The sequence below is a fragment of the Carcharhinus amblyrhynchos genome, chromosome 8 (assembly GCF_965287045.1).
Source record: "Carcharhinus amblyrhynchos chromosome 8, sCarAmb.v2.hapA, whole genome shotgun sequence".
NCBI lineage: Eukaryota > Metazoa > Chordata > Chondrichthyes > Carcharhiniformes > Carcharhinidae > Carcharhinus > Carcharhinus amblyrhynchos.
In genome coordinates this window covers 13,446,704-13,460,450 of record NC_137331.1, presented here as the reverse complement: position 1 = coordinate 13,460,450, position 13,747 = coordinate 13,446,704, and the positions used below count along the sequence as shown (strand labels likewise).

At 43.4% G+C, this 13,747-nt stretch overlaps 1 protein-coding gene across 2 annotated transcripts in view; it reads right to left on the bottom strand.

The window, feature by feature from the left end:
- Positions 1-13,747, bottom strand: part of itga9 (integrin, alpha 9) — a 424,393-nt gene that overhangs the window by 370,347 nt on the left and 40,299 nt on the right. For both annotated transcript variants that reach the window (XM_080193712.1, XM_080193713.1), the window contains one exon: positions 9,679-9,746. In XM_080193712.1, the coding sequence (XP_080049838.1) occupies positions 9,679-9,746 (68 nt within the window). The remainder of the gene's footprint in view (positions 1-9,678; positions 9,747-13,747) is intronic.

Below are 13,747 nucleotides of genomic sequence, written 5' to 3'. Positions count from 1 at the left end.
TTGTGGTGTGGGGAGTTTCTCAGTTAGACTGATCCTGTTTATTTTTACTGCTGCGACAGGTGACCAGTTTATGACAAAACTTAAACAGGAAACAGATGTTTAATTGTCCTGGGCGTGTAGTACTTTCAGTTAGAAAAGGGCACTAGCCTGGCAGTTGGTTCTGAACTGACACCCATGTACTAAAAGATTGATGCTCCGACATTCTTTTAAAATCAGGCAAATGGCAGCAGTGTTTATGAAATGACTTAAATGAAGAAAAACATCCCAGAATGTTTCCCTGAGGCACAATCCTGAATTGAGGCACAATGGATGCCAAGTCACATCACAACAGTTTGGGTGTGGGATGGGGAAATGATAGCTTTGTGGGTTTTAAGAAGGGTTGTCAAGGCAGAGGAGCAGAAAGGTTTAGGAACAGACCCCCAAAGCATGGGGCCTGGGGGACATGACTAAAGGCACAGCCACCAATATTAGATATAAGGAAAGGAGGTGCATGAAAAGCAAGAATCAGAGTAATGAATAATTCTGGAAGGATTGCAGAGCTAGAGAAGGAATTTCAATGAAAACGAACTCAGTACAAACAAAAGGTTTAAATCTGAAATAAGAATTTTCCGTTTGAGTCAAGCGACATTACAAAAGGTTAGAAGTAGTCATTTATAATGGACAAAATATCAATAGAACATAGAACACTACAGCGCAGTACAGGCCCTTTGGCCCTCGATGTTGCGCCGACCAGTGGAACCAATCTAATGACCCTCTAACCTAAACTATTCCAATGTTATCTATATGCCTATCCACTGACCATTTGAACGCCCTTAAAGTTGGCGAGTCCACAACTGCTGCAGGCAGGGCATTCCACACCCTTACTACCCTCTGAGTAAAGAACCTACCTCTGACATCCGTCCTATAATTACCACCCCTTAATTTAAAGCTATGTCCCCTTGTGTTAGCCATCACCATCCGAGGTAAAAGGCTCTCACTGTCCACCCTATCCAATCCATTGATCATCTTGTATGCCTCAATCAGGTCACCTCGTAACCTTCTTCTCTCCAATGAAAATAACCTCAAGTCCCTCAGCCTTTCCTCATAAGACCTTCCCACCATACCAGGCAACATCCTGGTAAACCTCCTCTGCACCCTTTCCAATGCCTCCACATCTTTCTTATAATGCGGCGACCAGAACTGTACGCAATACTCCAAGTGCGGCCGCACCAGAGTTTTGTACAGTTGTAACATGACCTCACAGCTCCGAAATTCAATCCCTCTACTAATAAAAGCTAACACACCGTACGCCTTCTTAACAACCTTATCAACCTGGGTGCCAACTTTCAGGGAGCTATGCACATGTACCCCGAGATCTCTCTGCTCGTCAACACTACTAAGAGTCCTTCCATTAGCCCTACATTCTGTACTCCTGTTATTCTTACCGAAGTGAATCACCTCACACTTTTCCATATTAAACTCCACCTGCCACCTCTCGGCCCAGCTCTGCAGCTTATCTATGTCCCTCTGCAAGCTGTAACATCCATCCTCACTGTCTACAACTCCTCCAACTTTGGTGTCGTCAGCAAATTTACTAATCCACCCTTCTACACCCTCATCTAGGTCATTTATAAAAATGACAAACAGCAGTGGCCCCAAAACAGATCCTTGAGGTACACCACTTGTAACTGAACTCCAGGTTGAATATTTCTCATCAACCACCACCCTCTGTCTTCTATCAGCTAGCCAATTCCTGATCCAATAAGAAAGACTTACATTTACGTAGCACTTTTCACAACCATCATGTGTCCCAAAGCACTTTATAGCCAATGTAGTACCTTTTGACGTACAATGGTAATACTCACTGTTGTAATGTAAGAAACTTGGTAGTTAAGTTGTGCTAATCAGTTTACTGTGAGGGACAAATATTGGCCAGAGATAATTCCACTGCTCTTCTTCATAATAGTGCCATGGTATCTTTCACATTTACCTACATAAGCAGATGGAGCCTCAGTTTAACATCTCATCCAAAAGACAGCAACTCTGGCAGTGCAGCTTCTGTACTACACTGGAGCGTCAGTCTTGGTTTTGGTGCTCAAGACGTGAATTGGGAATTGAACCCAAAATTCAGAGGTAGGTGTAACAGTAATATGCCCCCACACCCGATATTTTTGTATGATATCTCCTCATGGCTAACTTCTAGAAATTTAAAAACTGGACAATAACCTTTTAAAACAGCTGAAACTATATCTGTCTGTGACTTTTGAACAATAGAAGCTAATATGGTAATATCAGAGAAACTCACATCTTGTTATTGCTAAAGCAACCCTTTCAACCAAACACCAAATTAAAAGGGGACCACGCAAAGGCAATCTGCATTTCAAAACCTAGGCTGGCCAATCCAAGAATACCTGTCCACCAGGACAAAGAGCCCTGCAATCTTCTGAATGTCTGAATGGTTGGAACATTAACAATTTCAGCACCCTTTATCAAAGCCAATGTGGAGAGATGTGAGTCATGTACCTGGACAGGTCTACATACGGTTCCAGAGCCAGAGCAATGTGGTTGACTCTCACTGCTCTCTGAAATGGCCTAGCAAGCTACTCTGTTCAGGAGCAACCAGGGATGGGCAACAAACGCTAGCCAGCCTGTGATGCCCACATCCAATGAATGAATTGTGGAACTGCAAAGCAGTCTGCCATCTCTCCACTTACCAAGCAGCAGCACAGAATAGGGGCTATGTCCAGGTACGAATGCCAATCGGAACTACTCTGAGGTTCAAACAATCTAGTTCAACAATCTAGCGGCCAGAGATAATATCAATGACAAAGCTATAGTACTCTTAGAGGTTAACTGAAGGCAATTGTGGCTTGATCAATTAGTCTGACAACACTGAGATAGTTGAATGGTGAAGAGTTATAGCTCATATGCAATGTGACCATATTCATGGTGACAAGGGATAGCATGTAGATGAGGAATAAGAAACCATAGAAAATTCCTCAAGAGACTTCAGTTGCAGCAGAAAGAATGGAAGCAATTTCAAGAGTGATTCTGCCTACAATTGTACAGGTAATTGTGGAACCAAGAAAAGGATTTCCCCTAATCAAAATAATGAATATGTGTTGGAAAAGGACGGTGTGATTGACTGTGCTAATGGCTTCATTGAGTTGCAGCTTTGTCAGGTTTATTTTTAGAAATGCCTGATGATGCTTTTAGTATATTCTCCTACACTTTCCATGGAACCAGAGTTGACCTCCTAGCTTGGTGGTAATGGCAGAATAAGGGATATGCGAGCCATGAGCTGCACCTTGTGCAGAAACACTGTTTTCCTTGCACCTAGTGGTCCACACGGTATCTAAAGGATACCCAGTATTGAGTCTATTCATAACCTAGCATGGTGATAGTGCCATAGAACACAATGGAGGCTATGCTACATGAGATGATGGGACTTGGTCTCCACAAGACCTGGGCACTGGTCACTCCTTCCAATATTATCATGCATAGATGCAACTACAACACGTAGATTGGTGAGGAGTTCAAGTTGATTCTTCCATCATTTGATTAACTCACCATCTTTCACAGGCGCAGTCTGGCAGGTATACATATCAGGACCTCGCCAGCTCAGTCAGTGATGGTGCTACCTGTAGCATTTTGAAAATTGTGTTGTGCTTTTTGTGCACCTGAGGCTATCATGCACAAGTGCACCAGCACAGGGAGCTTGTTTGAAAAGGTGATTAAAAAATCTATGTTTCACAACTCACGCCATTCTAATTCTATATATCTTTGAAGTTATGACTGCTTCTATCCAAGAACTTCACAATGGTGGCAGAATGATGAGAAATGAGGCATCTGTCTAATTTCTGCATGTAAGTTGGAGATTTAGAGAACACAGACGATATTAGGAACATACAATCAACATTCCAGCTTCAGATTGGCAAGAGAAAAGCCTGCACGACCGTCCAATTAAAAAAAAATGACGGATCATTATGAAGTTTTATCTTAACATTGTTGATGAACATGGTGCTGTACAAGTTGGAATATGCATGCATCCGGCACTATCATCTGTATTCCCACATTAGCAAAAGGGGCTGTGACATTTCAAGGTTCAATGGAAGGTTAACAATCACAGATGACAACAGCAAAAAGGTTTCTCCACTGTGGCAGTGAAGAATTGAGGGTATTTTTTGAGCAAAATGACTACAACTCAGTAAAAATGCAATAACAACCATTTTCACGCCCAAGGAAAATTACATTTATGAAACAGTTGTCTTCTGACGCACCAAGCAAGAAGCAGAGGAGATGACCGGTTAATATTGGACCCGATTGAGGCAACTAGTAACCAGCTGTGACTTTGATGAGGTTGGATGTGAAAACAAAACACAAATAATCAAAAGTCATATCTCTAGTCAACTAAGTCAAAGAGCTGTTGAGAAAGGCACAAAGCTGTCAGAGTTGTTGGAGTTTGCAAGATCATTGTTACTTTCCAAGTCCAGAGCTACTGAAGTTAAGGTTGCCAACAGTAACCACCACATGCAAGTTCAATTCCTGTTAACACTTTCCATCGCTCGGGTGCCAGGAAACTAGCTGCAAAGCAAAGTAGCAGTTGCGACTTTCCCAAAGAATGTTTCCTCTGAGCTGGTGCTTATCCACATCAGAATGTTCTGCGCTGGTAAATAGCATAAAGCTGTGGAAAAGCCGACCACTTCACCCATGTTTGTTACTCGTCAGCAAAATAAACCACTCAGGCCAGTACAACAGAAGAATACCATGTATCTGTATCGCAGGACAAGGGCAAGCGGATGTAGAGGCGGATGGCCCTAAATTTACTTCTGTGCTCTCTTTCAGACACAGAAACCAACCACATGTGACACTAACTGTTGCCTGCTGAGATGTAGATGTTATCCTAGATACTGGACCTTCGGTAAGTGACGAGGGAGACAAAATGTTCAACAAACTTCAGAAATAGCTCATTCTCTGCAAACCAGGGAATACAAAAACTTTTCCCTACAATAGTGATAAACCACTGAAACTTCTCCAGACTTTTGAAACACCTGTCCCATTCGAAGACATTGAAAGCAATGCTAATTTCTTTGTATATCTAGAGAATGACAGCAAACTACACATGATTGCTACCACAAACATGATCCCTACACATACCAACAACATTTTCAAACTGTTTGCTGACCATTTCACTGATACTGACAAACTGAAAGGTGTTACATGTAAGTTGCATGTAGGGTCTGATGTGGCCCCAGTCATACATCAATGGCGATGAATACCAGTCCATGCCAAGATGGAGATGGAGAAAGAACATCAGCACCGGCCTGACTATGGGTCTCACCCATACCAGTCATCAAGAAACCCAAGAATAAGAACCCGCTTAGAACCTGCATTCATCAAGCAAAGCAACAGGAAAAACACTTGACACCAACAATCAATGATATCATAGTCAAGGTGAAAGGTGCTAAACACTCGGGGGTTTTCACACTAACTTCATTGCAGTGTTAATGTAAGCCTAATTTTGACAATAATAAATGAACTAAAAAACTTCAGTAAACTTGACCTCAATGTAACTCAGCAACAAATCAAATTTGCAGAAGCAAGTGGTGTATTCTCCATTTACGTTAGACTGTTTTGATACAAGAGATCAATTCAGCAGCTGCGCTATTTCTGCACAGGTTACAGTCGGCAATTCAAGAACTTGAAGGCACACTGAACATCATGACAACATCCTCATCTAGGTTACACTGAAAATGACAGACCTACAATGTCTCACAGACTGCAACCTCACCATGTGCTTACTCAATGAAAGCAGAATCAAATTCTTCAGTCATGGGTTTAGCAATGAAGGAATGTCACCTGAACTACAAAAATTTGAAGTTATTGCAAACATTGCAGATGCTACAAAAATGCAAGAAGTCTGGAATCTACTAGAATTCATCGTACACTATCGTCACATCATTCCTAACCTCGCGATGACATCTTCCCCCCTTATGCAATCAGACAAAGGCCACCAAGTGGGAGTGTTCTACAGCACACATTGTAATGGTAAGCAAATCGCTCATGTCTGTCAAGCACACTATTCGCAAACAGAGAAGCACTCTTACTCACATGGGGTATCTTACATTTTATCTCTGCTTGTATGGAAATAAGTTCAACGTAATACCGATCATTGTTGAACAAGCTGACTGCAGCTTGTTCAACAATCCACTGAGGGCGGCACGGTAGCACAGTGGTTAGCACTGCTGCTTCACAGCTCCAGGGTACTGGGTTCGATTCCCAGCTCGGGTCACTGTCTGTTTGGAGTTTGGACTTTCTCCTTGTGTCTGCGTGGGTTTCCTCCAGGTACTCCGGTTTCCTCCCACAGTCCAAAAGATGTGCGGGCTAGGTTGATTGGCCAAGCTAAGAAATTGCCCTTAGTGTCCAGGGATGCATGTTAGAGGGATTAGTGGGTATAATATGTAGGGATATGGGGGTAGGGCCTGGTTGGGATTGTGTTCGGTGCAGACTCGATGGGCCGAAGGGCCTCTTTCTGCACTGTAGGGTTCTATGATTCTATGAGCTAGCCACCTATTTGAATGCAGTATTCAATACCAAACAACAAGAGAATAAGCTCCACATTGAGTGCCAGCCAGGGAAGCTCAACCCAGTGGACTGGTTTTCACAACATCCATTATCAACAGCCAGTTCTATTCTTGAGGAAAGGTTGCTGAGCAACATCTTAACCATGTCAATGCAGTATCAACGTCACTCATTAAGGTCCTCGCCGTTACAACCAATTCAGTCAATCTTTTCACAAAAATGTCAGAATTCTGCTATTATTCTTTTATCTAACATGAGAGAATACCTTGAGCAAAAAAGGACTCCCAGTAACACAAAGAACAAGGAAAATTACATCACTGGAACAGGCCCTTCGGCCCTCCAAGCCTGCACCAACCAAGCTGCCCAACTGAACTAAAACCCTCTATCTTTCCGGGGACCGTATCCCTCTATTCCCATCCTATTCATGTATTTGTCAAGACGCCTCTTAAAAGTCATCATATCTGCTTCCAGTTCCTCCCCCTGCAGTGAGTTCCAGGCAACCACCACCTTCTGTGTAAAAAATTTTAACCTTTATACAATAATTATTCTTCAGAACACCCAATCTGAATATAGCACTAAAGCAGGTCAGAATGGCCAATGTCTCATAGGATGAGTTTTTGTTTTTAAAAGTAGCATTTATTAATCAACAGTATGTAGAAAATGCACACGAGGGAAAAGCTTGTAGTGGAGATGCTCAGGGATGATTCTGGCACACAGACTTTTTTTTGTAAGGTTATGTGGCAGTGATGTCCCAGATAGGAACTGAGAATGTGATCGAAAGCTCACATATAAGAACAAAAAGAGAACGCCCCCTCCCAGCAGCTCAGCAAACATCACTCAGAGAGCTCCTGTAAGAGTTCCGAGAAAAATGTGAAATACATTTCTCTTTGTACAGTTTAGTAGAAGAAATCAAGAATTAAGAATTTCTTAAGTAAGACTATTTTAAAGCCACAATGTGCCGCTCTCTGCAGCTGATACATGATGTGAAGCATGAGCGCACTTTAAAAGCAGCAAATGATTTTCAGTGTTCGAAATGGTTAACCCAACCTGCGAGGAGGTGCTTTTTTAGGTGGAAGGAAGAGCCAAAAGAACCACATTTTAATTCTGTTCACATTTTAATTCTGTTCCAGGCATTTAGTTGTAAGTGTCGTGTAAAGATTCTGACCAAGCTACCAATATAGCAACATGTAGTACCACTCACCATCAATTAGGATTTTACACTAATTTATTTTTAAACAATTAACCATGAGAACTTACTGGAAAACGAGAAGAAGTTCCTAAGTGGAAGATTTAAATAATAAAAACAAATCAATTTGGCATCCTTTCTTTGCCATTTCATACTTCAATCAAACATTAGGATTTGCCACACCAGATGATCGAGAGTTATTCAGTATTGAATGAAATCCTACTTCACAGCAGGTCAGGTTAGCAGAGATACTGTAGGTTGAAAGACTGGTGGACTTTCCACCAATCTTGATCTTCTAATACATATATGTCAGGGAACTGCCCCAAGAAACACATTTATAAAATTACTGTTAGAAAGGATGCCACATAGAGTGTGTTAGATCAGAGTCTGTATTACCCTAGAGAATGTACATTACAGCAATTGCTTAGAAAGTACATCTTAATCAATCAGGGTGCATGCTGTTGTTGATAAAAAGTTGCTTTGTATTGTATCTTTCCATTTAACAAGATAGGGGCTAAACACTTTCTCCACCTCAGTCATAGAACATAGAACATAGAACATAGAACATTACAGCGCAGAACAGGCCCTTCGGCCCACGATGTTGCGCCGACCAGTTACAAAAACAATGACCCACTAGCCTATACCAATCCCTTTTCGTCCATAAACCTATCCAGAGATCTCTTAAACGCCCCCAAACTAGACGCATTTACAACTGCAGCAGGCAGGGCATTCCAATCCCTCACCACCCGCTGGGTAAAGAACCTACCCCTGACATCCGTCCTGTAGCTACCCCCCCTTAATTTAAAGCCATGCCCCCTCGTGCTAGCTTTCTCCATCCGAGGAAAAAGGCTATCACTATCCACCCTATCTAAACCTCTAATCATCTTATATGTTTCAATAAGATCCCCTTATTTATCCCCTTAATTCACTTTGAATTAACTTTCCAATTCCAGGCTAGATTTTCACTAAAAGGGAAAAGCTCTCCATTGTGGTGAAAATCTTAGATATGGCCTGAAATCCTGCCCCCCAAATATGGCACTTCCTCTTTTAGAGAGGCATGACAGGAGATAGGCCTGGATTCATGCATGCTTGGTTTACAGATACAACTAAAGGCAAGTGGTTAAAAAAGCAACTGATAGGCCAGGATTGTGAAACTCCAAAGCTGGAATTTTCCAAAGGGAGGGGGGCATGGGTTGACACCGGGGCAGTAAAGGGACATGAGGATATGGGAATAGGGTGTCTGAGGGGCCATGAGTGGTGGACATGATATAGTATAGGTTGGCATGGGGGATCATGGGGAGTGTGCGAGGGCTGGATGAATGCTGGAGGGTTCCCCCACCCCACACCCACACAAATGAAAATTCCAACTTCAGGCAACCCTTTTTAAAACGCACAGAGCCGGGAAATTCTCCTGTCTCTGCATCCCTGACCGAGGAGCAGAAACCTGGGTCCCTGTGTTAGCAATGGGCCAGATAAAAGCAGAAAAATCACCATGCTCTTTCCAGATGCAGTGTCTCGTGCCCTCAACTATTTTTTGCTCCCAATTTTCCAGTTAGCAAGGATGCAACATGATGAAATCAATGCTTTACTCTCAAAATTGTAGCGTCTCATTCAATTAAGGTTTGAAAGTTTCCCTGCTCTGCTCTGATCATTAAAGCAAGTCTTGAATGGAGGTCTGACTACAGCACCAACACTGTTTCCAACTGTCACAATAGCAGTCCATCAGTGCAATGACCCCAAACTACTTCTCAAATCTGGGCTAAGTGTCTGAGCTCAGTGTCTCTCACACTGAATCCAATTTTCATGCTATTAATCTGAATGGGAGTGAACACCCAAGTCCTACAGTTTGAAGAAGGTGTCCAGATTGCAATAGTTTAGGCACTGTACAATATTCCACTATAAGATCTCAGCGAAGCAAAAAGATTATTTACCTCAACAAAATGGCCTGCTATTCCAGCCTGGCAGGAGCCATGTTCCTCACCATACTTCTTCTTGTACTCTGCACAAAAAGCATTCACAATTTATTAGTGAAAATTTTTACCAGAAACTTGCGAGTCAACGCTGTTGACAGTTCTGCATTTGAAATTGTTCAATTGCTGATGGTATACATCACGGGGCCCTTAAAGGAAAAAACCTGCATTAAGGGCAGTAAGAATAACAAAACAAAGAACAACACAGCACGGGAAACAGGCCCTCCGGCCCAATGAACCCACGCCGCCATTTCAACATTGTGGGTTCAGAATTCAGAATGTGGGTCTGAATTTTACCAGCCTTTTGGGGACCAGCTGGGAGGTGGAAAGGGTGGCACAATGGCACAAAAAGGCAACGAGCAGAATGCCCATCATCCTCCCATTGTCCATACCATTCTGCCAGAAAGTGGCAGACAGCCCACTGTGGCCAGTTAAGGGCCTCGTCCTGTTCCCCCCCGCCCCAGTGACATTTTAGCAGCATTTGGGAATCTTCCATCCAGTGGTGTGACTGTTCAGTGAAACCTGGCAATCTCCTAACAGACTCCAGAGTGGGAAGGAAATTTCCTCCTTTTCAAATTCCCCTTGGTCTTGGAGGGGCAATTCAACAGCAATGGCCACCCAAATGCAACAGCGGCAACTACTCGGAGTGTCCGGCTCATTCTGATAGCTGCCTGGACTGTCCCCACTTTCCCCAGACCACACTACCTTGACCTGGCGCACATCCCGCAGCCCCAGTAGTCATCACTGCTCCTTGTGGGACTGCTACGTCTACTGAGCTGCTGGATGTTTTGTATTGATTTATTATTGTCACATATATTAACATACAGTGAAAAGTATTGTTTCTTGCACGCTGTACAGACAGAGCATACTGTTCATAGAGAAAGAAACGAGAGACTGCAGAATGTAGCGTTACAGACACAGCTAGGGTGCAGAGAGAGATCAACTTAATGCAAGGTAAGTTCATTCAAAAGTCTGACGACAGCAGGGAAGAAGCTATTTTTGAGTTGGTTGGTACCTGACCCTTGACTTCTATATCATTTTCCTGACGGAAGAAGGTGGAAGGGAGAATGTCCAGGGTGCTTGGGGTCCTTAATTATGTTGGCTGTTTTGCCGAGGCAGTGGGAACTGTAGACAGAGTCAATGGATGGGAGGCTGGTCTACATGATGGATTGGGCTAACTTCACAACCTTTTGTAGTTTCTTGCGGTCTTCGGCACAGCTGGAGCCATACCAAGCTGTGATACAACCAGAAAGAATGCTTTCTACAGTGCATCTGTAAAAGTTGGTGACAGTTGTAGCTGACATGCCAAATTTCCTTAGTCTTCTGAGAAAGTAGAGACATTGGTGGGCTTTCTTAACTATAGTGTCGGCATGGGGGGACCAGGACAGGATTGTTGATGATCTGGATACCTAAAACCTTGAAGCTCTCGACCCTTCCTACTTCATACCCACTGATGTAGACAGGGGCATCTTCTCCTTTACGCTTACTGAAGTTGATGACGATCTCCTTTGTTTTGTTGACATTGAGGGAGAGAATATTGTCAGTTGTTTGATTGACTGGCAGCCCTTGGGGTGGCTGCTGTCCTTAATTAGCCACTGCCCTTATTTGGTTGCCACTGCCAAAATATGACCCTGGGTCCCACTGCCTTATCAAAGTGGAGTCAACCCCACGTTCGTCCCTGGCAGCGGAACCTATGCTCTCCACGTAAAGTTTCGCCCATGGTGTCTCAGCTTTGAACCTCTCAGACTTCCCAAATCCACTGAAGTCTCACACTGAGATGGAAATTGAAATACCGGTGAATTCAGCAAATGTCAGCATCATTTTAGCCTCTGATCTGCAAGTTTTTGTTAAGGGAAATAATACAATTAGCAGCTGTGTGAATGTGCATTGGCTGTGAAACTCTCTAGAAGAAAACATCAATTTGTGGAAATGCACTGGGAAAACCACTTAGCTCCACAGAAACAGGAAGCATTCTAAAATATTTCACTTAACACAGGAGTGTAAAAATATTTTCTTCAAGTGCCACACACAATACATAGCATTGGAGTGTCACTCAGTGACATTCAAAGTTACTGATACAAACAAGGTTTGGGAGGCTTGGGGGGTGGTGGAATTTCCACTCCTGTTTTTTTTGTCGGGCAAGGTCAGTGATAAGAGTGAAAAATTCCATGAGACACCCACATCGCGTTTCAAACCAACATAAAGGCAGAAGACAATTGTCCCCACTCCCTGCCACTGATGTAACAAGAATCCTGATGTTAAATGGGGCGGCTAAGTGGGGGGGATGGTCTGTAAAAACCAGAGAGCCCTCCCTGTCAGTGTTGTGTCGTGGGACCCTTCCCCTCACTCTTTTTTCCCCCAACTATCAGCCAAACAAGAAGGCAGAGAATCAATGTCATCTTTCCCACCCACCGTACCATTCTGCTGAAAATGGGAAAATTCCGCCCTTGGTGTTCCAACTCAGGGCAGATCCACCAATAGTATGAAGAGGAGTCTTTCTAAACTCCAAGTCTATGAAGTTCAAAGAGGAAATGTTCATGAACAGAAAATGTAAGTGCTATCAGATTGGGTTGCCTGGGCTTCAAGGATTGGCTGCCAGAAATTGGAGAATGCCACATACAGTTATCAGTTGGGAACTCTGGCTTAACTTTGTTATTATTCTGGCGTGTTCTCTGATTGACAGCCATGCAGGCGAAGCATTAAGGCATTGTAGCTGACCTGATCAAAGCGATCTAAATTTTCCCCATTGGAAAATGTACTGCAGACTAATTTTATTTATAACAATGGTAGGGTTTCCTGTCTGATTTTCGGTCAGTATGTCTACTAGTCCATCTGGTTCAAAATCCAGAGCGTCTGGTTCAAAAGCATCCCAACACCCAGCCCTACATCATCAATTTAGTTGTTATGAAGTACCCTTTTTAATTCAGTTGTTTGAAGATTAAGCAGTTCCCTCGTGCCATCAAGCTTAGCAATTTCCCCTTCAATGTCACTGAGAGTTTAACCAGTATGAACTAATTTTAGTGGGTGAATTTATTAAATAAACCAGGTGGACCGTCTCTTTAAAGCAGAATATGTTAAGTAGCTTTAGAAATGGTTTTGATTTGAAAAGTAATGTGCCACATGTTGAAGTGTCCTACGATCAGTTATTGAGCAGGAATTGGTCAAGCTTTTGTTCTCATTGGCCATTCACGGAGTGCAGGGTCCACTTTTACAAGTTTATATCTCTGCTTCCATCAATTTACATAAATTTCAGGTTGCCAATAAATAACAATCTTGAGTATTCTAATTCAGGGTTTATCCACTAACGATACAGCGTCTGACAAATTTACTGGAGTTCTATGAGGATGTGTCTAGGGCGGTGGATAGAGGAGAGCCGGTGGATGTGGTCTTTCTAGATTTTCAGAAGGCGTTTGACAAAGTACCTCACAAGAGGTTATTGCAGAAGGTCAGGGGACATGGAGTTGGGGGTAGGGTGTTAGCGTGGATAGAGGATTGGTTGTCAAATAGGAGGCAGAGAGTGGGGGTCAATGGGTGCTATTCGGATTGGCGGATGGTGACTAGTGGAGTGCCCCAGGGGTCGGTGCTGGGGCCTCAGCTATTTACCATTTATATAGATGATCTGGAGGAGGGAACCGAGTGTAGGGTGTCGAAATTTGCTGATGACACCAAGATTGGGGGAACGGCAAATTGTGCGGAGGGTGTGGAGAGTCTGCAGAAGGATCTAGATAGGCTGGGCGAATGGGCCAGGAAATGGCAAATGGAATTTAATGTTGGCAAGTGTGAGGTGGTCCACTTTGGTAGGAAGAATGGTAGGAAGGACTATTACTTACGGGGCGAAAAACTGCAGCAGGCGACGGTGCAGAGGGACCTCGGGGTCCTTGTGCATGAGTCGCAAAAACCCAGCTTGCAGGTGCAGCAGGTGGTCAGGAAGGCGAATGGGATGCTGGCCTTCATAGCGAGGGGGATTGAATATAAAAGTAGGGAGGTCTTGCTGCAGCTGTATAGGGCATTGGTGAGGCCGCAGCTGGAG